At 33.3% G+C, this 27,442-nt stretch overlaps 1 protein-coding gene across 2 annotated transcripts in view; it reads left to right on the top strand.

Moving 5' to 3' along the window:
- Positions 1–27,442, top strand: part of LOC130898381 (uncharacterized) — a 55,140-nt gene that overhangs the window by 1,503 nt on the left and 26,195 nt on the right. For both annotated transcript variants that reach the window (XM_057807632.1, XM_057807633.1), the window contains exon 2: positions 18,848–19,045. In XM_057807632.1, the coding sequence (XP_057663615.1) occupies positions 18,848–19,045 (198 nt within the window). The remainder of the gene's footprint in view (positions 1–18,847; positions 19,046–27,442) is intronic.

Raw genomic sequence — 27,442 nt, 5'->3', positions numbered from 1 at the left:
GATAACCGTTAGGAGTTTGCTGACCCAGAGGTAATTTTTTGTTGAAAAATGGTAACCTATTATAAATTAAAATACAACGGTAAATACAAGGACAACATTTTCTCTTTGGTGATTAGTTACCGCTATATTTTTTATGTAAATTTTAAGTAATTTTTTTTTAATACCTATGAAAAAGAAAACTGGTTTCGTTGTTGGGCAAATATGAAAAAAAGAAAATAATTTCGAGACTTAATTAAAGGTTTTTACTTAATAAACCAATAGAAGTAACAGAGGAAAAGTTACGTAAATATTATCCTTCCACTACTCCGTGCCATGGAATAAAACCTGTTATCTGGTACCTAGATAAAGCAAGTGAAGTAGCTAATAAAGTAAAACGAAAACTGGTTGATATTTTGCTGATTTTCTCATACCGAATTTCAGAAAATACTACCTATAAAATTCTTAATTCAACAAGTATTTGAACTTCCAATTAGACTACCTCTTTCACTTTGTTGTTTATTGTGTTGCCTAATTATTTTCTTACTAAAATTTCAAAAATTTATTTGAATTTAGCTGATTGCACATCAATATTTACACATTTCGCTACATTCTGATAAGATTTTATATAAAAAGAATTATTTAGCCTCTATCTATTCTTATCCAAATAAAAAGTAGTAATTTTTAGTTCAAATTTCTGTGTAAATGTTAAATGAAATGGCGCCTAAAACTATAGGAATTTTTTAATACACGATCATTTCCATTAAAAACAATTTCTTGTTGGATACCACTAAAATCCTTAGTTGAATATTTGCGTCGACTAATACATTGAAAATGGCATCAAAAAGTACGAGTTTAAAACAGTCAACAAAATTGAGTCAATACGCAATCCACAGTCTAGTTCTAATTTGCCATCCAATGATGTTTTTTTTGTTCTCGTACATCATTCAAACACATGGAAAAATATATCTTAATGGAAATATTTTGGAAAATAATAAAACTAGTTTGAATTGTAAATACTTTTATTGCCAGAAGTATTAATACCACGTTTCGATATTGATATTTGTATTTGTACGTTTTGGCAAACCCTGAAGAGACATTTATATTAAAGGAATAGTTAGGCTTTATATCGAATATCTTTGTTGAATATAAATTTTAAAAATAATCCAACCAAGGATGAACTGATATCCTCTGATTCCTCAGAGTTGTCCCACGTTCACTTTTATTATAAAAGTCTTATTTTCTATTAAGAACTTGACAACTAAATGTTAGGTTAAGTGTGTTGAGCTGAACTATTATTATTTACACAATCTGGCACAGAAAAACAATTTCTTAAAAAAGAGATTTGTCGGTATGGAATGAATACATATTTTATTCATATCGCCAATGTGACCAAAAAACTTATCAGATAATTTCCACTTACAATTTCCTTAATATTTTTATGTTTACACGTTCAAAGTTCTATTTGAAGAGTTCCTTGTAATTTCTATGAAAACCAGTGAATTCAATGGTGAGAATATTTAAACAACGATAACTACACCTTGTCAGATTAATAGTACAACTTTACAGGGTGTTTATTTTTTGATAAAGATAATAAAACATGTCTTGATGATAACGGTTAACTGTTCACAAATTCGAAATGTACTTAATCATTACAACATTTCAAACAGGACTATTTTTATACTACAAAATTGCTTCGAAAAATTTGGGAAATAATTTGACATAATACACTAAGAAAACAAACTACATTGAAACAAATATATATTAAATGTAAAAGACATTTGAAAGAATTATATTTGTCGATTTTCATAATTGACATTGACGTACAGATAACACGGGAAAACTGAGATTAAGACGGGAGTTTCTCAGAGCCAGGAAAAACCGGAGATTCGACGGGAATTTTTCTAATAAACCGGGAATGTTGAGTAATTTTGAGTGAGCCAACGAGGCATAACTACTTGGTGTTGCATTAGATCAAAAAACCTTCCAACTGCTCCCGAAAATCGCATTATCCAATCGAAACGTATTGTACCTCCCTCGTAACTGCACTTTTACGGTCTCATGTCTCTATGGTTAAGAGTATGTTACAATTTGTTCAAAGACAGTCCTTCCAGACATGAAATATTCTCAATTTATTACATTACGAACTCATGTCTGAATTTGATATCTAATTGGCTGCAAATCAATTTAAATAAACTGTCGGACTTTGTAAATTCCTTCTGTGACAAATTATTTGTCAAGAAATGATTTATTTATAGACTACAAACGGAAAATGTTATTTTTGAAATACGCCTTATTATCATTTTTTAAATAAAGATGTTTAAATTTATGGCTGTAGATAAATTTAATTCGACCTAGTTTCAGAAAAATTTCGACCATTGTCTAATATTTTATTTCGCATTTTTAGGATTCAATTAGATATTTTAGAATTGAAAAAGTTGAAATATACTCAAAAATCAGAGAAATTACACAATAGTGGTATACCTGATTTGCTTGTTGAGTCTCTTTTACAGATGACGCTGCTGTCATGGCTGTAGGAAAAACCCTGAAGGATACCACAGTTAAACCAAATAAACATTTGGACCAATCGTTAGCGAATTAATTTAACAGAAAATAATTCTGTACATATTAATTGTACAAAAACAATCAGTATACACAAGTTGGAATAAATCTTATTTAAATTCCGCACACAAACTGTGCAAAATATTTGGGCTGAAAAGTCCATGTTAAGAAAAACGTGAGGAGCTTAACATAAAGTAGAAAAATGATCTTGGTACTTGGAAATTTGCTACCTGTCGATATACAAGACAATACTTTTATACAGGGTGCTTAAATTTAAAGGTAGAATGTGATAACCTATTAATGTGTTACGTAAAACTGCTGCCCAAACATTAACTTTAAGTTAAACATAAGTGGCCTTGTCCGTAAAAATAATACATTTCACAAAAATTCTGATTCGGGACTGTGCTTTCTTGTAATGTTTGACAAAAATCCATTCTAACCGGTGGATCCTCTTAGAGGAGCTCTTGGTTTGGTGTAATGATAAGGATGTAGTGGTTGCTCTTTAAATATCCTCCAAGTACTTGAAGAAGACGTATTTGTTTGTCTTGTTACATTCCATTCCATATTAATGAGAATAAGGATTGAATTCATCAAATTTTGGTATGAAAAATATATTTTATGATACAGAAAATGTGATTTTTTGATTATATTTTATTTTTTGTACTTATAGTGAGAAGAGGTGTTTCACATCTTGATTTTCGGTATGATTATTTTCTCTTTATACAGTTTTTGCTTTCTCAATCTAAAATTTGTTCATCTAAATTTAGATTTCGTCTATATATTTCACAATTCGAATTATTGGTATATAAATAAACTACATCTAATCAAATAACAGTGATTTTCACTTTTCTAATTTTAGTCTTTTGAAACTCATTTGTTTTTGATATAGAATCCATTCTGATATCAAATGTTATTTCAACTATCATATATCTCGATTGAGGGAAATACGAAACTGTCAAAATTAAGTACCCATAGAAAATAGTTAACCAAATATGGAGTTCACGTTCACACATTTCTTCAAATTCTCATTTTCATCAATTCAAAGTAAAACACCGAAGAATAAATTTTGAAACAAATGATGTTACACATTTTATTTTTTCGATCATTTAAAGTGCCTTGACTTTTGACAGGGACACTTCTTCTTCTTCTTCTTCTTATGACTGTGGCAATCACAATTTTCAGCTACTGTAAGCAATTATTCGAAGTTATGTATGCCTGTCATTTCTTCAACCAGGAGATTTATTTTCTTCCTACGCCCTAGCGGCTCTCTATTTTCCCTTCACTTATGTAGAATCCGATTTCCTTTGGGAATATGACCGAGGTATGACAATACTGCATTTGCCATATTTAAAACTGCTTCTTTTCCTTGCATAGCCATCGATGGTATAGCTTTTAGTAACCAGTCTTCATCTCCGTACATCGGTACAGACCAAATATAACATCCAATCATTTTTGGTTATGTATCATCCTAGGTATTTAAAATTGGAGACCCTCTAAACGTTCATTTATCTGTAGTGACGCGTTGATGTATAGCTGGGAGCTGAAGACCATTTTGTCTTAGCAATATTTATATTAAGTCCCATCTCCTGTCCCACTGTATTAACATAATTTATGATATTTTGGAGATCATCGCAAAAATCATCAACATTGTCAGTATAGCCAATAAATTTGACTCCAAATTCTTTTTGAGAATATATGTTAAACAACAGTGGTAAAAGAAAACATCCTTGACGAACGTATGGCTTCTTAATTATAAGTAGATCTTCTCCATCAACACCATCCATCTCAAATATTTATGAGCTTTTCGTGTTGCACTTCGTCAAAGGTCTTTTTATCATCTATAAACCACACGAAGATATCTTGTTTGTGACAATTTTGGAGGGGAATTTGAATATAAAAACGTGTACTAAGGAGTGCAATTGTGAAGTGTTTTGTTTTTCGTTATGGAAATATACATAATAGCGAATATTATTGGTCATGGTAAAGTGATATGGAATGGGCCAAAAAAAGAACCAGACTTCATCTCCGTGTACTTTACTGCCACCACAAATGTCAAACCTTGAGGTAATAAAACTAATTAACTTTTAAGAAATCAGCCATTGCCATTAGTCTGCCAGCAATTTGCCAGTGAGATGGTTAAACCTTTGATACCAAAAAATCTAGTTGAAATACATGATGAAAAATACATGGCAACGTTATATGATGAATTTCGTGCGCTCTTAAAATCGACTAAAGTAGTGTTAACGTGAGGAGCATTGAGAATTAGTCGAAGAGTAACTTATGGTATAAATTCTTCACCATCATATTTTAATAGAACATCAAAGACAACAACTACGTTTTTCACTGATATTTTTTTAGCCTCGTGCACCATTTATCAAGCCCTTATCTTGTTTAAAATTAGACAAAGAAACAGTGCAACTCATCTCTAAATTTGAAGTTATGAGAAGTTCGGATTTTATCAAATCCACGCTGCAGTGATTTCTGGACATCGTCCATTTGAACTGCATGTGAGAAAATACCCTCTCGACATAGACCTTATAAAAAGGGATATTCAGTATGCTGGTCATAAGGTTTTTAGAGTTAGACCTTTATCGTGGATAGATAAGATATTTTCTTTAAAGGAGTATCGTCGCTGAAATCAAAATGCTTATCTGAATAGTGGCAAATTTAGAAACCGGAAACTGCAAAATACGTCTACATCTCCTTGATTCTTGGCTATTCTCAAAAGGTTCTTTTTTCCTAGTAAGACTTTGCTCTTTTGATCGATTCATAATTGCAAAGAATTCAGTTTTCTGAAGAAGTCTATTTGGTTTTTCCATGGTGGCGCGTATATCAGCAAGAAAATGAAGATATTCAGCGATTTCCAGTGATCAAATGTTTCTGGTTGATCTTGGTCAAAATCTTTTAATCCTAGCAGTTGTTTCAACGCATTTGGGCAATCGTCTCTCAAATAGAGAAGTTACGAACTAGAACAGGATACAATTTTGAAATTTTCTCAAGGTTTGCTACTAATGACAATCATCTAGTTGGTATTTATTTGACAAGCTCTTGCCATTTTTTCCCAGCTTCCTCAACTAGCTCTTTCAAACTTCCTCTCCTGAAGGCAGATTGTTTAACGTAATTTCGATTTAGTAGCTAAGAATCCTGTTAAATGTTCACTGCTCAACTCGCAAATCTGGGACAATCCGTGTTGCCGGAGCAGACACGACGGGATATGGGACAAGCGAATGGAAATCGTGACTGTACCGGGAAATCCGGGACGGTTGGCAACCCTGGAGACAACAGAAATATGCGTTCTTTTCCGTTACAATAAGTTATATTTATTTGCCTCTCATGCAAAAGCCTCCGTCACTGATTTATGGTTATAAATATCGATAATGCTATTTATATTAATGAATCTAATTAAAGATACAAATACATCACGTGATAACAGCTGTAAATTCTAAATTGTTATCAACTCTGAGGAAATCTAATATCATGTTACTTGTAATGAAACATTTCTGAAATAATTTCCAAATGCATGGGGTGTAATTAACCAACTCGAAGCACGAATTTTTATCACCATATGACAGTAATCAATCACACTATGACTTTTGTAACATCAAAGAAATATACAAAAAAAACTTAAATCAGGACCGGAATCAGATAGTTTTAATAACAAGGTTCAGTGGATAACAATCACTCAAAATTGTTTTTTTTTATGTTCTATCATAGCGAGTCTTCCGGGACTTGATGCAAAAAATCCGGGAGTGAGTAGACGGCGAAAATGGTGTTCATGGAAAAAAATTTCTTATACGGCCCCTCGTTTCTGAGTTGTAGGCCTATAAAGTTTCGAAATCAGAGGTATATTTTCTAAATTATACATTCGAACATTATGAATTTTCAATGGATAATTACGTATGTTTGACGGAATAAATAATCCTACACTACTATATAAAGGCCAGGGGCTGCTAAAGCCTATTGGTTAACAATCTGCAACTTTTACAGGGACAACCTGTACAAACCAAAGATAGCAAAAATGAGTTTTTCAATCGATTTTTCAACAAAAAATTACTCTATAAAATTTATGGTTTAGGAGATATGTGGATTTTTAAATTGTTTGTACATGCTAAGGAAACGGTTTGCCATAAAGAGACATTCTGAAGAAAATTATCATAAATTGTAATTATCTATTGAAAATACTTACAGGAAGTATTGAAGCACAATTAAATATCCCAAAAAAAAAAACAAATTCATCGTATTTAATTCAGGGGAACACGTTTGCTCACAATGGAATAGAAACAGCGTTGTTTCCATCGAATGTTTGGCGATATTTTACAGAGATAAAGCAGAATTTTTGCGCTGATTCATAACCATGGATGAAACGTGGGTCTATAACTTCAGGCCCAAAACAAAATAACAATCAAAACAATGGCCTGAAAAGGGAAAATCAGCTCCAAAGACTACAAAGACCGTTCCATCTGCAGGTGTTGGTTTTTTGGGATGCGCGTTGGTTAATTTTCTTTGACTGTCTTGAAAAAGGAAAACCTATCAACGGCGAGTATTATGCGAACTTGTTGCAACGTTTGAGCGAAGAAATAAAGCGAAAACGACCGCATTTGGCTAAGAAGAAAGTGTTGTTCCATCAACATAATGCACCAGCTCACATAAATTAATGAATTCAAGTTTGAATTGGTACCTCATGCACCTAGGATTATTTTCTGTTTCTAGAATTGAAAGAACGGCTTGGTGGTCAAATATTTTTCAACAATGAAGAGGTGATGTCAGGAGCTTGACGATTCTTATTATAAAAAAAGTAACGAACTCATTGAACATCGTTGGGAAAAATGTATGGAGCTAAAAGGAGATTACGTATTTTCATTATCCTTCAAAGGACGAAGTGACACCATTTATATTTGACTCAGCATTTATTACCTATCCTTTGCAATCTAGTTGGAGATCTGCCTCTTGGGCGTTTGCATTCTACTACTTTCCCTTCTATGATTCATCGTTCCATGGTTCCTGAGCTTCTAGCTATTTGTCCCAGGTACTGCAACTGTTTATTTTGGTTAGCAGCCTTGCACGTTGATTCGGTGTTCTGTCCATGATACTCGTAAGAGTAGTCTATGAATCCACATTTCGAAAGCATCTATTCGATTTTTATCTGCTTTATTTAAAGTCGGAGTTTCGTTGTATTCGTTTCGTTATATTCGTGATTTGTCTTTCCATATTTTATTTAACTTGGTAGTCGCTGATATTGCCATAGTCAGACGACGGCGTATTTCGCTTTCGCATTTTTCAGTGTTTCAGATTTTCGTTTTGGATTTATTTATTTTTAAGCCATAGTTTTCGCTGATAACAGGTCATAATTTCTGTTATTGCTGGTATGGTTGACTCAATGATCAGTGAGTCGTTGGCATAGCGCAGGTTGTTGATCCTCTTTCCGCCAACTGATATTCCGTCTTGCAACTCCTGCGGCCGTTCTGAATGTCCCCAAGTAAATCCAGCGTTGATTTTCTGATAGAGGTTGCGCACTAGTTGAACCTGGTATATTATAAATTAAAATTATTTTGTGACTCACTGTATATTTAGCTTCCAGGATTAAAGTAGATTTTAACACCATGAAATGTTATATTTAATGCCAATGTACACCATTTCTTTTCGATATGCTGGTATATTAAATATCTGTATCCAAATTTGGAGTTCATAGGGTTAAAATCAAAATATATCAAGTTATCAAACAATGTCCTTCATTGCGCAATAACATAAAGTTTCCTAACATAAATGTTTGGAGATCAAAGTTCAATCGAGATCGATAATGTTATGCATTTGATTTAACTAGCAGGATTTCTTAACCAAACGCAACATATAAAGAAAAATGTCTTCAAAACACTTGATCTTTTTAAAATGAACTGAAAAATGTATTATCGTTACAGAGGCGGAATGGCTCTTTAGATAAATCGATTATATTTGTAAAACAATATCTCTTTAATCGATTCAATTTTAAACATGACTTTGAGTATCGATATATTTTCAAAGATAGCCGACTTCCGACTGTAACTTTGTGATTTTGTATGTAACACCCTGTATACTAATACGTTTTTAAAATCTACGTAAAATTTAAGTATACTTTTGTCTGAAAGCTTTTTTGTGAAAAATTTGACCGTTGCACACCCTTATCAATTATTTTTTTACGAGGATACCCTTAAAGATATCAAAAAGGTTTCCTTTCGGTTGCTTTTAGCAAAGTCAGACGTATTTGAATCTATGTTGAAAAATTTTTCATTTTATACAGGGTGTGTATAAAAAGTGTTCAAAGTTAAACGTCACAAATATCAAATTTCTTTATTTTCTTGAATAGAACCACCCGGTTTTTTCCATTTTAATGCATTCAGGGGTAAAAAATAAGACAAATCCATGTATACTTTTCTATACCTAAATCTTGGCGTTATCCAAATATTGAATATTTTCTGTAAATTTTTAGAGATGCAGATGCAGGTCAATAATTGGTTTAATTCGATTAATATTTGCTTCAAATTAACCGTATAGCTTCAAATTGTTGAGGATTCTTTTGTATGCGAGTATGGTTGTGGTCTATCTGGATATCTTGCAGTAATTAAAGTACATATTCTTGTAACAACTTTGTCACATTCACCATGTATTAAAAGCAAATTTGCATAATCTTCTTTATTAAATTGGAAGTTGGAATAGGATTAGTAAATACAATTTGATTTGATTTTTTTTACAGACCTTAACAAGATAAAGAAAAATACTTTTTTATTTCTTTCTGCTTGTATCAACGGGTCAAAATAAAATTTAGACCACACCTGCATCTCTAAAAATTTACAGAAAACATTTATTATCTGGATAACGATAAGGTTTAGGTATAGGAAATTATACATGAATTTGCCTTATTTTTTACCCCTAAATGCTTTAAAATAGAAGAAACCGGGTGGTTCTATTTAAAAAAATAGAGATATTTGATATTTATCAAGTTAAACTTTGAACACTTTTTATACACACCCTGTATAAGATGAAAAATTTTCAACATAGATTCAAATACGTCTGACCTTACTAAAAGCAACCAAACAGAAACCATTTTCATATCTTTAAGAGTATCCTAGTAAAAAAAATAATTTATAAGGGTCTGCAACAGTCAAATTTTTCACAAAAAAATTAATAACTCAAAAAGTATACATTTTTCGAAAAAAGTTTTTAGACAAAAGTGTACTGACATTTTCCGGTAGAAGTCGGTCATCTTTGAAAATATTTTAGATAAAAAAATCGTATCCAAAAACCCAATCGTAGAAATTTTCATGATTTTGCTATGAGCATTTTGTCATATACAGATAGTTTTATCTCGTCGTGGGACACCCTGTATATACTTATTTATAAATCTACGAATCAGAACTACTGCCAATACTGATGTATGTTTGCGAATCCTAGAAACTAACAGACAAATTGAGTAGAAAATAATAACGTGCGAAATAGAAATAATGAAACAAATAGCGGGGGTGAAATGGTGGTCTAAAAAATCTAACAACAGTTAAGATGGTTTGGACACAAGAGAATGAAAGAGGACAGAACAGTTAAGGTGATATGGGGAAAGGAAACCACCAAAAAAAGAAGGTAAAAATCAGACACAAGGAAATGTAATAGAGAAATAGCAAATAACCTGGAAAAAAGCGGACTGACTAAAGAGGAAGCAAATTGTAGAACCAAATGGAGAAGATATACGGGTAATTTAGGTTCCTCCTCATACTGGTCTTCAAGAAAACGAAGAAAATGATCACAACATTCGACAAGAAAAACGATTTTCAAATATCCCAATCGATTTTACTTAATATGAAACCAGCGATTTTGTCTTGATTCCAGAAGCATACCTTAGTTTAGTATACAAAGATTATGTCACATTTTTGAGATATGAGCAGCTGTATTCAAGGTTTCGTCGTTTTTGTCTATTATTCTTCAAGTGCGAATTACCTGTAGTTTCTCAAATCGCGTCCTTACTATATTATTATTTATGTGAAAGACTTATGCACTACTCAGCTTAGACCCGGTATCATTTATCAATCCTGGATACTAAGTATCGAACAGATTAGACTCAGGTCACACAATAAACTTGCACACTATGTGGCAACTATTCAATTAAACACGACGCCAGTAATAACTGAGACGATTTCTACATTTTCGATATGCCACATCTGTTTAATCTCAATTGCGAGATCCGCATATTTGGCCAGTTTCTCCTGGTGTTTTTAAGAACTTTATGAGTGTTCGGTATGTAGAGAAGGTCTGAATTGACTTTTCTGTCAACCACCACGAAGTCATGTCTATTATTTGTCACTTGTCTGTCGGTGTTAATAAACCTAACTTAATAGAGTTATTTACTTGAAGCTTCTTTCAACGATACTAGTCTTCCTCTGGTTTAATTTTGGGTACAGATCTTGTTATACTAGAAAACATCAACTGCTTGAATCAGATTGATACTTGGAGCTCCTTTCAATGGCTCTAGACAGAGTAGCCCCTCGTTTCAGATGTTTACAGTACCATAGGGGAGGAAAATGGTTCCCTTCAGGTCTTCAATAATTTCATTTTCTCGCGGAGCCTGTATCTTTTCTAACTGAATGTTACTTCTTTCTACAGTTTTTTGAAATAATGTCCCTCTGGCTTAATTCTGGGTACAGCTCTTGATGTACTAGAAAACATCGACTGCTTGACTCAGATTGATACTTGGAGCTTCTTTCAATGACTCTAGACATTGGAACCCCTTGTTTTAGACTTTAACAGTACAACAGAGAGAGGAAATTGGTTCTGTTTAGGTCTTCAATAACCTGATTTTCTCACGGAGCTTCTATCTTTCTGAACTGGATGTTTGCTTTTCAAATCTTCCTTAGATAGTTTTTTCAAACGATCTTCCTCTGGTTTAATTCTGGGTACAGCTCTTGATGTACTAGCAGACATCAACTGCTTGACTCAGATTGATACTTGGAGCTCCTTTCAATGGCTCTAAAAAGTGTAGCTTCTTGTTTTAGACGTTTACAGTACGATAGGGGAGGAAAATGGTTTCCTTCAGGTCTTCAATAACTTTATTTTCTCGCGGAGCCTGTATCTTTTCCAACTGAATGTTACTTCTTTCTACAGTTTTTCGAAATAATGTCCCTCTGGTTTAATTCTGGGTACAGCTATCGATGTACTAGAAAACATCGGCTACTGGACTCAGATCGATACTCGGAGCTTCTTTCAAAGACTCTAGACAGTGTAGCACCTTGTTTTAGACGTTTACAATACACTGAGAGTGGAAATTGGTTCTGTTTAGGTCTTCATTTCCTCGCAGAGCTGGTATCTTCCTCAACAGGATAGTAGTTGTTGTTCTTCGTCATCATTGTTAGTGTTAACCTCTGAATATGATCTAGCTGTGTTTCCGCCCATTTCAGCATTCCTAGATTTTATTTTATACCTGCTTGCAAGCTAATAAACTAGCCCAAGGAAATCCCAAGTACTTCTAGGTTTCCCTGTTTTCCCAATCCCATAAGATTAGTTTGATCGTCTTCTACTTACACTAGTAAATATCGTTCTGTTGCATTTTTACCAATCTTATTGAAGATAATTGAAAGACTAATGAATCTCTTTTCGCAAACGGAAAGTAAAGTTTATGAATCGGCCTCAAAAGTCTCATACATCGTACCAAATGTTAAGTTAAAGAGTTGCAGAGTAATTAATTTTGAGTACCACTGGATTTCCCATTTCAAATAAATTCGGTTCATAAAATTCGTACTGTTTCATTAATCACAGAGTACTAATAAGATAGCTCTGTATGTGATCGAAATAAAAAAAAACGTGACTCGAAATACCACGTGAGTTTATACATACCTACTAAAGTTATTTTTGAAATCGTATTGTCGAAAGCTAAAAAAAGTGTCGGAAACCTATTGACGTTGAAGCATGTGATTTTAAATGTTTTCATGCAATTGGTGTTACTTTTATAAATAGATTTAGTAAAATGTGTGCGGCTCAGTCTTAGACATGCTCCTTACTAATATATTCAAATTTATTCACTTCCAATGACATTTACAACGCTTTATGGTTCAATTTTATGATCTCTTAAAACGTATGGTCTATTAATGATAACTTTATTAGTTTAACTTTGATTGTTGTTGATTTGACAATAATATTTAATTGGCAGTTTAAATCTTTACCGTTTATTTCATACATGCACTCGACAATTTTCTTAGAAATTAAAGACTGAATATTTTTAAAGACAGAAATGATAATATGTTACAAACAGCTGTCGAATACTTGGAAAAATTTGAACTAGAATTATTGTTTCTTTGTATTATAATGGATTAGATTAGGTTGGTACATGCAATCAATGTATCAATGGAAGTTTGAGGTGTAAGATCCTCGATTTAACCAAATAACATTTCCATCATGTACAGTTTAAATTTAATTAATATAACTTGAAATACATTATGACGGTAAAAATCGTAAAATCATTAATTATAATGTATAAAATCTTGTTAATTTGCCGCCTCTTAAAATCTACCGCCCAAGGCTACGCCTACTTAACCAGCTGATGAATCTACCACTGGATAATTCCATAATATATGTAATAACATTAAGGGTGTGGGGAGGCGTACATTTTTATACAGCTTAGCAAGTAGGCGTTGACTGAGAATGTTATTGTTTATCTTAATTTGACAGCTGTCAAATGTCCCAAGTATAAGCATTACATCTCTATTAGAAGTTTAGTTTCAAATATGATGAATCTAAAAGAAAAAAAAAAAGATCTGAAGAAATTGTTTATGGTAAATCACTTTGTAAGAATGTGAATAGCCGGAAAAACAATTTACGATATCTGTCGGCGTGTTGAGACAGGTATTTTCGATTGAAACAAAGTCAGGATCGAGCAGAAAAACGAAAACAATGCTAAAAAAGAAGAGAGAATCTCGACAGGGAACTTATAGAATTAATAAAAACTCGAAAAACCTCGTTTCTGGGTTACATATATAGAAATTACTAATACAGATTTTTGCAACTTGTACAGACTGAAAAAACAGTTCGCAAAACAAACCTGGCAATAATTTTAACGTTTCGTAACACAAACCATAATCTTCCGCACTGCATTTGTCGAAATACAAAGTCTATTTATAAAAAGATATCGTTTAAATCACATGCGCATAATTACCATGTGTTGCTGATGTATTTTTGGACATCTCTTAATATATAAATTATACAATTCATGACCAAAATTTCTCAAGAATTTTAAGTAATATTACAAAGTATATTTCCTACAAAATGATTTGTGAATATTTTCATGAATATGTTTGATATACAAGGTGTTTCAAAAAAAAATTGATCCCGTCTCTAGGGCAGATAGAAAACTAATAAATATTTGGAGTATGCTAAGTACACGTACCGAGTAGTATTTAACATAATTTTTTCAATATTAATTAAAATTTCAAGTGAACATCATGAGACCCCATCGATAAAACGGATACATATTTGAAAAAATGTACTGAGAACTTTCGTTTCTTGTAACGATTCACAAAAATCCAGTCTCATCAGTATTCGATCCAGTTTTTCAAAGTTAAATGAGTAAGGGCACTAAGCTATTAGATGTATTGCCGTTCCGGGACACAAACTGTTGTTTGTTTCATATTAAGGCCCCCAATGTTGAGATTTTATAAATTATAGAGTTGGCAACAATGCAGTTTGTCAATGATCCATCATTGGCACTTTTGGCGCGACATGATGTATTAATTGTAAGGTTAGCTAGTAGTTTTTCTCTCACCACGTTGTGTTATATATTTGACCAAAAATCAATAAACCTTTTATTTGGAGGATGTTTTAATCTAGTGACAACCTAAAACCGTAACGGGTTCTTAACACCCAATAGCTGAGTATTCTACTCTAACCGAATTCTATTTTATGTTATTAGCCTTAATTTTCTCAGAACGAAGAAGAGGTCTGCAGAAAGATTGGCCCTATATAACATTAGGCTGCAACTCGCAAAAACGAAATTTCGCGTCTTAAAAAGAAAACAACAGATTATTTTGCAACAGCTGAAGTAATTAGGTGTAGATTATAATTTGTAGATGGCGCTACGCATTCTGGTTACATGTTATTTGTTATAAAGACCTCCCCATGTGTGAAATGTCAACATCAAGTACTGAACGTAACATGGCGGCGGTTTGTTGCTTTTTTAATTTTCATGTCATTTTTGTTAGTTTTTCTAATTAAAAGTTAAATAATAATTCGTGTTTTTGTTATAATAACCTCAGTGGCTATACTTTACTGCCCTCTGTTGACAGAAACCAATTGTTTTTTGAATATAATCAGTTGTTGCAGTGGAAACACTAAGCTCAAGTATTCTTGATGGATATGTTCTAGACTTGAAATATCTATTTAGACTTGCGGTTACTGATTTTAAACAAAAATATCTTCTAGCTATTAAGCTTTTAAAGTTTATATTAACTACACCTGTCTAAGAGGCTATTTGTGAAAGTTGGGGCTCAATAATTGCTTCTGTCAACAGGCAGTGACACTTCTGACTTAGAGGAGGTAGGCACTACTGACAAACTAACTTATGTCACTGAACTAAAATTTCTAGAATTGTAGAATTTGATTTAAAACATTTGACGTGTAATCAGGTTTCTGCCAACATTGTTTTGTTTTGTTTGGATTGTTTTTTTATTTTCTTTTGCTGTGGGAAGTAACTCATTTGTGCATTTGCATTCCATTAGAAGTTGATAAGAAATGTTGATAAATATTTAATTGCAACTGATGGCCTAAGAATAATAAGATATTTGGACTGATTTGGCATTCGATTTTATTTATATTTAATTAGAATTTAACATGATCCTCAATAATCTAGGGTGTTCAGTCCTTTTTACCAAAATGTCCGCTTCAACTAGTTGGTTTGTCTGACTATTCGGTTTGGCGATCTGGCAACCCTACCAGCATAGTTTATTACTTTATAATTTTAAAATCAAAATATTCTGAAAACGGTACACAGTATCGAATAACGTCTTACGTCTGCTAAACCTGAATAAAATCTAACACAATGAAATTAATATCAAATGGATGTAGAATTGTTGTTTTAAATTTTTCGTATAATCGGGGAATTCTACTGAAATAGTTTCCACCAAGTTCATTAATATTGATATTCTTCAAATTGTGGACGACAAGGGGAAAAGGAAAAAAAAAACTCTGATGTGTGACTTCATTTTTCAACAGTAAATAAAACGTCTGCCAAAAGTTAAATAACCTAATGCCTGTGCTATAATTATTTGTGATAAATATAGTATTACTAAATGTCGTCACATCAGTACAACTGAATAAATTAGTCAATATTCGAAATGCGTCTACTCTTAGTTAATTAAATGTTTCCAAAAGATATCCAATACCAGAAAGAATAATTAGAAATGAAATGGTTACTACTAGAAATAATAATTATTTATTACTTTATACACAGCGCAGGTGCAAAAGGCGTTCATAATTCTGAAAATTTCTTAATGACAATTGCCAAAGCGCCACATCAACGTTTCTTACAACTGCCTCTGCCCATAAATACAGGCAATAAAACTACAAAAATTCAATTATACAGAAAAAAGACAGTTCTAGAAAACGGCTATTAATAATTATAACGACAGTGTAAAGAAGGTCTTAAACGCAACGGCGAAGTCGAAGGGAGGCATACATGGGCTTCAATGGTCAAATCTTGTGGTGGCCCTCTACGGAGAAATTGACAACAAGGACAGAGTCCAGCGCCTCGCGTCTCCCAGTATCACAAGGTCCTTGCGTATAGCCCCAACTAGGGTCCTTGTAATCCTAGACATGAGAATGGCTTACAGGCTGAACATCCACAAAGAACTGCAGACTGGATCAAATATCCATGCAAAAATCTGGCACTAAGCCCGCTATTTAGACGGCTCCAGGAGATTTGGCTTGTCTGAAGCAGGCTTCTACGGAAGACATCCCAAAGTAAGCAAATCAATTCCGCTTGGAGAGTACGCTACCGTCTTCCAAGCCGAGATATTCGCTGATGGAATACGGACGCGCAATGCTCAATAGACGCAATAGTAATTTTAATCTGCTCAGATAGTAGAGGTGCCATACAAGCCATAACGGCCGACAAGATGTGCTCTAGTCTAGTACTGAAGTGCAAGAAGGTCCTGCAAAATATGGGGAGTAATGGCTGCAAGATCCAGCTCGTTTGGGTGCCCGGTCACTCGGGTAACGACGAGGCGGACTCACTCGCCAGTCTGGTATCGGCGAACTCACCAAGGGGCTCAGAACCTAACCTTGGTGTAGTTAAAAGTGCTGCTAGTGCGTCACTTAACGTTTGCTATTTGCAAAACGGGCTCGACAGAGATTAATAGAGACACCTAGCACGAAATAAGCAAATGCATGTTTAGATGAACCTTGTGCGTCTCACATCAAACAACTGCTCCAACTAAATAGGCGCGAAATCGAAATAGCGACCGTACTTTTAACCGGATACTGTCATCTAAGACACCATCTTACACCATGGACATCGCGGACGATCGGGAGTGCCGCTGATATATGGAAGAGGACGAAACCGCAGACCACGTCATCTGTGAGTACCCAGCACTTGGGCAAGCCTCAAAGAGCTCAAGCCAAAGCACCTGATCAGCTTCTCAAAGGACATCGGCCTTTGGTAATGTCAAGTGGGGCAGAACAAGCCTATCTGAAGGCGATTGTGCTCAACGGCTCCGTGGCCGCTCACAATGCAACTATGAATTATAAAGACATCAAGCGTTTAAAATCTATAATATTCATTACATTAAACGGGTGTAGTTTCAGAAAGATGAACTCCCCATTTTGCTGAAATTCTTGCCCTCAACTAGAGAAGCTCTATCCTGAAAGGTTTTTTTATACCAATTTTACTGAATATCTTCTCAAGTTTCCAACAAAAAATGTAGCTCATAAAGAGCTTTACAAAAAAAAATCGTATACATTTTTTACGTAAATCTATTTTCATTTGGTGCTACGACTCAAAATATCTCGATAGGAGTCAGTCGAATTGACAACGTTTTCTCACATACATGAAAGAGGTTAGTATTAGATCTAAAACACCAAAAAATTGAAGAACTAGATTTCTTAAGTGTGATGCTGTTTACATAGGACAAACATCTCAATATTTAGAAACCTGATTGAGAAGTCATAAATATTCAAAAATAAGTTGAGCTTTGAGAAAAATGAGAAGCAAGTGAAATCACCACACCACACCATAGCCTGAGCTACATACCAATTGATGCAAGAAGAAGAACTATCGCAAACAGATCATCAAGCAGCAATTAGAGCTCTAAGCTGTATCACTTATGAAGCTTAAATCATTCTGCGATGAATCCAGAAACGAATAACTTTCACACTTGACGTTTGAATCAGTGGCGACATCTATGCGTGGAGCCTGTGAAGAGGATAGACTCGAAGTTGCCTATCTGGTACCATACTGAGCGATGGGTGGTATATACTGGGAACAAATGATTTTATTTTACCTTGTATATATAATTTGGAGGTAAATCTCTACTCTGACCATTATAAACTTTTTATTGAAATACATATAGGACATTCTTATCGTAGCGTGTTCTTGGTGACGTTCGAACGTATAAAAATTTTACTTCCGGTAATTTTTCTACTCAAACAGACATTATTATTGGTAATATACATCGAAATAATGACTTCCATACACGAAACTCGGGAAGATATTATTTTATTTAAATTGGACGATCAACATTGAGGTTGCATTGGGTAACAGTAAATCAGAATTTATTCTAAATAACCTCGAAACTATTTAGATTAGTCAGTTTAACATTAATTTTGTGGAAATCCTGATTATTGTCTGTTAAACAAACGTCACAAATAGTCGGAAAGCTGTTGTTGAAGATTAATCGACAAATTTTCCAGCACCAAGAAGCAAGCAGCACTAGTTGGAAAATAACATGATATTCGTATTTGAAAATTTGGAAACTACCACATGTTAGTTTCAATAGAAAACTTGGAGCAAATATATGAACATAAATAAATAAAATAAGAATATATGTAAGTCATTTTTCGTAGTGGGATTGTGGTAAAATTAAACACCAACGTGTACTAAGTCTAATATATTACCAAGCTTTCGAATACTTATGTATCCATCGGTCAAAGTACATAATAAAATAAGCATTAACCAAATTAGTTACCTTAATTAGCTAAGAATTAGTCAAGTATTACCGGGTTAGGTTAGGTCGTTATGAATGAAGTTGGATATATACATTTCACACATCTCCTTCACTACCAATATTTGTAAATTATTTTGTTACAGATGAACAAAGCGATAGCGAAGAATCACACATTACCAATAATTCTCCGAAATTATCGAAAACTTTCCAACAAAAATCGTTTTGCAACAAACTACCATACTCTAGTCAATCGACCCCGCGACGAAAGTTCCAGCACGATTCTACCAAATCGACAAGAAGTAGCAGCACGGCAAGCGAAAACAAAATTACATTCAACGAAGGTACGGTATATAAATCAATAATTTAGTAACTAAAACGACTTTGTTTATTATAAGTATCTTAAATAATTTCGATCTAAATACTAGAACGAAATTGGATGGCTTACTCATTATCCATACCTGGGTTGACTATATTGATCATAACTGTCCGGCATTTCATTTTCTGCATTGGAAATCGATTTATATGAATAAATCATTTAGTCTAGACCTCTGTGTTTGGTTAAATCTACAGCACCAGATTCCAAATAAATCAATTTTGGTTTACTTATGAAAGTGATTGGCTTTAAAAGAAAATTTTCAGTTTCTACGAACACTCTTCAACACGATTGTTGTTTAATTATTATTAGTCCCCCAGGAAGTTGTTCTCTGGTTTTAAAAGTGGTCACATGAACAAGGATGATGCATGATTTGCATGAAAGGTTATAAATGAAAAAGTCGTTGTTCAAAATCCCGTTTGAATGTGAGTAAAGGCTTTAGATCAAGATTATTCGCTTGGTCGATATAATAAAGCACAAAACTTTGGAATTTTTCATCACTTAGCAACGAAGTGCACCAGGTATGTCGTAGACATTTTCTTTCGTGATATTCGTGTTGAGCGACCTCGAAAACCCATGACGGGTAGTATAATTTAACTCATTCCTGGTAATATTTGCGAGTTATGTTATAAATTTTTCATTTTTCAACCATTCAAAATGCTCTTCACAAAAAATATTTTTCTTATTCATAATTTTTATTCACAAAGTTTCCTGAGGCTCTCCCGAATCGAATGAACTTTGTTGCATCTGGATGCCCAAGTTTTGGTCTTCTTTGTGCTTTATTTCTTTGGATAGTTGTAGCTTCTTATTCTAATTCGATCTCTTTTATTTTCCTCAAAAATCCCATTTAAATTATAGTTACCATACTTTTTTTTGTTTTTGTCAGGTTCTAATTTCCCAAATATTGATGTCCTACCCACTTGTTTTATATTCCAGCTTATAGGTTTCTTGCTTTTATTCTTTATTTAACACTGATAATCAAAATATTAGATTTATATCATCAACTCCACAATTAGTCCAAGCTACATAAAAACGGCTCGAAACGGTTCCCAAGATCAGAGCCTGAAAGTTGTAAGTAAAACCCTAGTACAACATTAAATGGCTACTCTGCCGATGTGAAACGTTTCTATACGAAAATGTCGATTAGGTTTTCCACGTTGTAACACTTGCGAGAAAACGGTTTTCACGTAAAAATTATTTTCATTCTCAAGGTCTCAACTAACAACGGTAAAGCAACGGCAGAGGTTTAGTGGTACAATTCGAAAAAAAAAAATCTGACAACACCCCTTTCAAATCTACTTCCACACTTTATCAACGCGCATCGTAAAAAACTTTTTGATTCAATTGCGATGGACAGTTAAACAGTTAAACATGAATAGTCTAAGCTAAATCGTGAGTGGTAAATAATATTATTGAATGTCAAACGTTCAGTTTATTGTTGTTATTTGTATGCCAAGGATTGAAAGTGCTACTTTGTTGGACGAGTCTGCGAGCAACAGACGTGGCGTACACAACATTTTTTATACGACGCATAAGATCCAAAACTGTTTCAATTACACTGATGAAAGAAAATAAATAATAGAGAATTATCAACATTTCATTTATAATTTTTTTCTGGTGATACCACTTCATAAAGAGCTCGTATTGTTTTTCGTACCTTGCACGAGATTTATCCGGCAACGAATTAAGAACGGCCGCATTGCTTTCTTCGGTGAGATCAAGTGGAGTGGATTCGAGTAACTCTTCATCGCTGATGTTTTTTTTTCATCATCATTCATTGTTAGTCATCAATTTAGACAAAACTTCGGATAAAACAAATAATTTCAGAAAATTAAAAATTTGGGGTTATGCAAAATCATCGAAGTGAAACTGTCAACTGTCAACATTGAAGTTAAAATTGTCTACTCCAGAGCGTTCCGAAAGTGTTTTGCAGTACGGAACTGTCACTTTCACTACATGGAACAGTCAAAACGCAACTTTCGGTGTGTAAATGAATACAGAAGGAACAACTTTCAGATCGCGTCGTCTAAAAAATATTTTTCTCGTATCTTCACTAGTTATAAGTGTTTTGACTTTTGCTAGTATTGTCAGCATCTAGAAATAATCTATCAATATCCATGTTCAATGTATCTATTTAAAAAAACAAGGTTATTTACAATTTATTTTCGTAACCACTTCGAATTACGTACGGCTCATTGTGCCAATATTTTTTTATACATGTGTTGTGATTTTTCAAATATTAACGAAAATACATACAAAAAAAACTGTCGCCGTTCATTCACACTAGGAAATACAATCAGTACTCATTACTGTCAATTTCAACATTCAATTTGAAGCATTACTGTATAATCAATATGCAGTAGCGATTCCTTATACTCGTATATTTTTTTCAATGACAACTTTAGTGTTTTTATTTTTTGGAATTCCATTTTCAAAATACAATTAATGCATAATGTTCGTCCTTCCAATCTTATATTCTTTTTATGTGATATAGAAAACTAACTGTCACATGCACGTGTTGTTTTTTTCAAAACAATCATTGCTTCTTGATGAAAAACATACTGTACAAGCTCAGCAAAGGCTCAAAAATGTTTTACGGACTCACCTCCATAACAAGAAACCATTTGTTATTGGTTTGCTGAATTTAAACGTGGTAGTACACCGAAGATGATGAACGTTCTGGTCGTCCATTTGGGGTGATTTGTCCAGAAAACATCAAAAAAGACCAACAATTGTTTATATCTAATCGTAAATTGAAATTGCGAGATATAGCTGAGGCCGTAAAGATATCATAAGACAGAGTGTTTATAATTAAGCATGAACATTTGTTCATAAAAAAGCTTTTTTCAAAGAGGGTACCGCGTTTATTCATAGTGGATCAAAAACTACAACTTGTTGATGATTCGGAACAGTATTTAACCATGTTTATAAGTAATTTTTTGCGTCGATATGTGACAATAGATGAAACATGGATCACTTCGGAATCAAAACGATAATCATCTGAATGGACTGCAGCCGGCGAACCACGTCCGTAGCATCCAAAGGCACAACAGTCAGCTGGGAAGGTGATGGATTCAATATTTTCGGATACGCATGGAATATTGTTCATCGACTATGTTCAAAAGCGAGAGAAAATCAATAGCGAATACAACATAGAGTTATTGGATCGTTTGAATGCAAAAATCAAGGAAAAATGTCGAAGATGTCGATGGCAACGATGGTTAAATTGAATGAATTACATTTCGAATTGGTTCCTCATCCACTGTATAGTCCAGAGCTGGCCCCCAGTGAATACTGGCTATTCGCTGATATCACAAAAATGTTAAGAAATTTAACTCAGATGAAGAAGCAATTATTGAAACTGAAGCTTATTTTGAGGCGAAAGTCAAATCCTTCTACAAGCACAGGATCCAGAAGTTAGAGAAGCGTTGGAATTATTGTATTGCTCTTGAAGGAGAGTACATCGATGGATTAAATCGATTTTGGCAAAGAAATATGGTTTTTTTAGTTAGTCACACGACTTATTGAGCGATGTGTTTTTTTTACAAAACTTAAATTAACGTTGCTTTGAAACAATTCTCAGTTTTCGATCCGCTTTTAGACACGAAATAAAAACGGCATTTTTTGTAGAAGAACTTGCTGATTTATTAATCATAAAAAATATTTTTATTTCTATAAGATTTCCGCTCTTTTCAACCTTTGACAAGAGCGAGCGATCATTTTCAAAAATAAAATTGATAAAAACTTATTCAAGATATTCTATGGGACAAAAAAGGGTTACGAAACTATCCATTGAGCATTCCATAGTCCAAAATTTGAACTTTGATGTCATTGACAGTTTTGCTGAACAGAAACCTTGAAAACATTTTGTACTAAAACAAAAATTGTGATTCCATTTAGTACGCTCTTTAAACTAAAAGTTACTAGAAAATCAATATTTATAACAGGGTTTTATAAACCTCCTTATGTAGTGATTTATTATGAAATAAAAATAAAACTTTATCGTTTATTGAGTTTCTTTATATTGCGAAGGAAAGGGCTCCATCCGATTAATTTGCCACGGCTCTCGAACGGTATTGACTCCATTGCATTTAAGAGTCCTCGATATTTCTCAATAGTATTGATATTGATGTGGAAGAAGTCAACTATTTCTCTCTGTAATGTGAAGTACACTTCTCACGAGCTGTCTATATTTCCATTACAATATTACAAGTGTTTCATCACTTGTAATAATGATTAAGAAAATAATGATGCATTCGTACATACCAAAACAATGGATTTATGTTATGCTTCAGAAAAAGTATGCATGCGACAAAGGTTGACAAATAATGTGTACAGCAAATATTTTAACTACTCATTCTATTTAATTTGGGACCTAGAACATACGAGGGTTGCCTAATATATCCGAAAAGACTTCCTCAGATAATCTACTTTAACTTTCCAATTATTTTATGTAAAACGAGCTGAGCCGGTAGTCTTCGTACTGCCTCAATCTATAAATGAAAGACCTAAACTTTTGTATAAAATAAACTGAAACAAACAAAGGAATCCTCTTTTTATTGAAACATTGATCGTCGGTATTGCAGGTTTTCTGCGGTTTCTCTGCAACCTGGTGAACTGGTTCTCCAGCCAAATGGCCGACGATAGGGAATAATACAGCCGCAGCTGTACCCGCCCGCCCCAAAATGAATCAAAATGAACAAAAAAAACACAAAATCCAAAAAAAAAAATAATAAAACCCCTCAAAAATAAAAAAAAAACAAGAAGGACCGTTTTTGCTTACAAGCTTCACTTCGTTTTCATTCGGACAAAATCTACCGTTAGAAATAGTTAGTCAAACACAACCCAACGAAACCACCACAACTTCAGCGCTGCAGAGGAGCTATTCCTATATCAGGGCCTACTTAAACAAACCAAATTTCTTACAAGAATCGTTTTTATCCTACCAAACTTGGACCAACGAATCTCTTTCTTTTTTATTGAAACCAATTAAAAAAAATACTCGATATGAATGAAGTTTAATTATTATTTTCGATCAATTACACATGATGTTGCTTACTTACAAAACAGAGTTTTCCTGAAATACCGGCTATTTATAAGGTTTTAATTTGATATCAACAAACACAGTTATGATACAGTCTGTTAATCAATCTAAAGCTTTCCGATAAATTATTTTTTGTTTTGTTTTGTGGTGTTCTTACGACTTGCCTTGCGATTTATTTATGGTTATTGCAAAGGCCAGACGTACCGGAAATTGTAAACGTTTAAAATCGAATGGTAAATATGTTGGAGTCATCGTATAAGCGGGATCAAGACATCTTTTCCTTTGTATTTTTCTTTGACGATTGCTCGCAATTCTGATATACGACTATTTTTTTGATCTTTCTCTCTAATTGTATTTAATCAAAGTGAGAAAAGTTCTCGTGCATCTAGCATCTAGCAGCTTTCTTTGTCTGGGGTAGCGATCGACATGGAGGATGGATCGACATATTAGTTAGTTGTCAAATATTATGGTTGCGTTCAGAAATTTAAGTTGTGACAAAAGTTAAGATTTATCAATCTACATATTAGTTGGTTGTCAAATGTCAAATATTATGGTTGCGTTCAGAAATTGGATTTGTGACAGAACATCAAGGAACAACAAAATTGTTGTTTTATTTAATTCCGAGCATCCAGAACTTCCGGGGTTACTGGATGTGCATCCTAGATAGTGCGCGTTCGTTTTAATAGAACTATATAAACGGTGCAGGTACAAAAATCAAAATACTTTATGTTGATTGATTGCAGGCAAAGTGAATGTAAAACATTATACAAAGTATCAAAACTTTAACGAATATTATACAATAATTGAAGACGTAGTAGTTGAATTAGGCGATTCTTGCTAATGAATTCAAAATATTAACATTAATGCATAGATTTACGGATATTGATAATAATATTTTTAATGTTATCCAATCGTGTCATTAGTTTGAAAATGCCTAGAATTCTTCTATCTTTATGAATACTAATAACGTTAATCACCCTGTTTCTTGTGCACCAATTACCTGGTGAACCATTTTGATTTAATAATATCACTTGTACGTTTGTTTGTTTTCTATTTAACACTGATTTACGACAGGCATATTTACACTATATCAGGTGGCGCAAGGTAAATAATTAACAGGTGCTTGAGAAAAAAATAAACAATATAAACAAATGTCCAAGCGACATAACTTACCGTAATCAAGACCGTTACATAATACGATGATCAAATATTGTTATAACTATTTATCAACCGGAAGTCTTCGAGATGTTTGGGATTTAAATTTCAAACTACTTAATTTATTCGAGTCCTTACTTGTTTTATTAGGATTAATTCACAATGTCCAGTTGCTCTGTCAAAATAGACGTATGAAATAACAAAAAGTTCCTCCATAGAGTAAAGTTTTGATGGAGATCTAAAGAAGCTTTTGCTACGTCTTCGAAATGAGCGTGAGTTGCTTTGAATAAAAAATTAGTAACACTATAAATTATTCTTCGAACTTCTTATTTCTATTAGCAACATTTTTTTAACGAAAATCGTATTCATTTAGTCCTGATTTAGTACGAGGTTCACTGGCTTTTCGATCCTCATGATGGTTTTGTGACTGCTTCATTGTAGGACTCGATTCAAATCAAACTACCCGACACGATAATTCCGTACTTCATAAGCAAATATGTTATACATCGGGAACAGTTATAAAGAAGACGAAGGATCACTCGGATTAGTTCTTTTCTTGCCGAAGAAAATTAGAAAGTGGTCAAATGCTATAACAAGTTTTTATAACTACCAGAGCTCAACCTTAACAAGAAGAGAAGACCTCCCGGAATCTCCCATGGAATTAGAGGGAGAGGAAGCGCTAAACCTCGAAGCGAAACTCGATGAAGGTATGTCGGAACCACAGGGGATGGTGAAATGTCCTGTTTAGCATCCATCGGTGGACTTGTACGGGAGTGGATGCCTAACGGGATAGGCGTTTTCATGCGCGTTTGTGTATAAAGCAGACAGTTATTCAACTTCTAGTGGATAGACTGGAAGCAGTTAGAAGAGACCTGGATAACAATTTTTACTTATAATAAATGCTGGACGAAGTCTTTACGTTCATATTATATATGTATTTATAACTTTTAGAGCTGCGATATTTCAAAAATGACTAAAAAAGTATAAAAACACTTTTTCTAAATAATCTTATGGTTTACAATTTTTATCTTATCTATTTTTTCGATAAAACTTACTATTTACAACAAAAATTCATAAGCATCTTTTGATATTTGACTTTGAGCAACTTTTGTATCCCATATGAAAGCGATGTAACTTATTTTTAAAAGTAATCCCAAAGACTACATGAAAATTCAACTCTATGGAAATACATATATGTTATTTTATCGCTACTTTTTCGGTCTAATTTGACCAGACTATATCTCTCGCACTATTCCATCTACTATATATTTTATATAACGTACGAGGTCTAAGTAAATTAGATCCTGACTGGCGCGTAAATCAAATCATTATCTTTTTGATATTCATATTGCTTCGATTATAATATTTACCTCAATTATTCTGGAAAAATCATAATTAAATTACTAGCATTCATATTTCTTGCTCTAAATTTTTCGGATGTTTAATCGTGACTGTTTCCTTTTAATATCCGGTTATCAACAGACTAATTCATCTTCAATATTTTCCAAATTAAATGTCACAAATGTTTGTTTTAATTTCGTGGGAATTGGAACATGAAATTGACCAATAAAATTTACTTAATTGTATGACCGAAATATGAATAAATGCCGTTTCTTTGTCACAACACCGACAACGACACGCGATCGACTTAAAAAAAATGATCTATTAGTTCCGGATAAATTTTTAACGGATGAAAATTCAAACAAACAACCTTAACCGAATTATTTTTGTTTAATAAAAAAATAAAAGAGTCTAATACTCTTCCTAGTAATAAAAAACAATCTAAACTATAATTCTATAGTGCTAAAACCTTCAAAACGATCTTAAATATTTTGAATTTTCATATAAAACCATTTAAGTTCTATAAATTTAGTCTAACACAGAACAAGAGTAAATAATTTATTACACCATCATAAAACTATCTATAATTGACATTTATCACTAATAGAATCATCCCTCTAAGTCTTATAGATGATCTATAGCTTTGAGATAAATATTTTTCTTTATATAATTTTAGTCATCTATTAGCAATGTAGTCCTTTGCCTTCGTCTAGTCATAAGATGAAATTCATTACCCAATAATCTTTTACATGTTTTCTGAGGGAACCAGGTCAACTTCATCGTCAGCCAAACCACCCCAAACACACTCGCGCGAGCCAAATCCGT

Source organism: Diorhabda carinulata, chromosome 10 (assembly GCF_026250575.1).
Source record: "Diorhabda carinulata isolate Delta chromosome 10, icDioCari1.1, whole genome shotgun sequence".
NCBI lineage: Eukaryota > Metazoa > Arthropoda > Insecta > Coleoptera > Chrysomelidae > Diorhabda > Diorhabda carinulata.
This window is presented reverse-complemented; position numbering and strand designations above follow the sequence as displayed.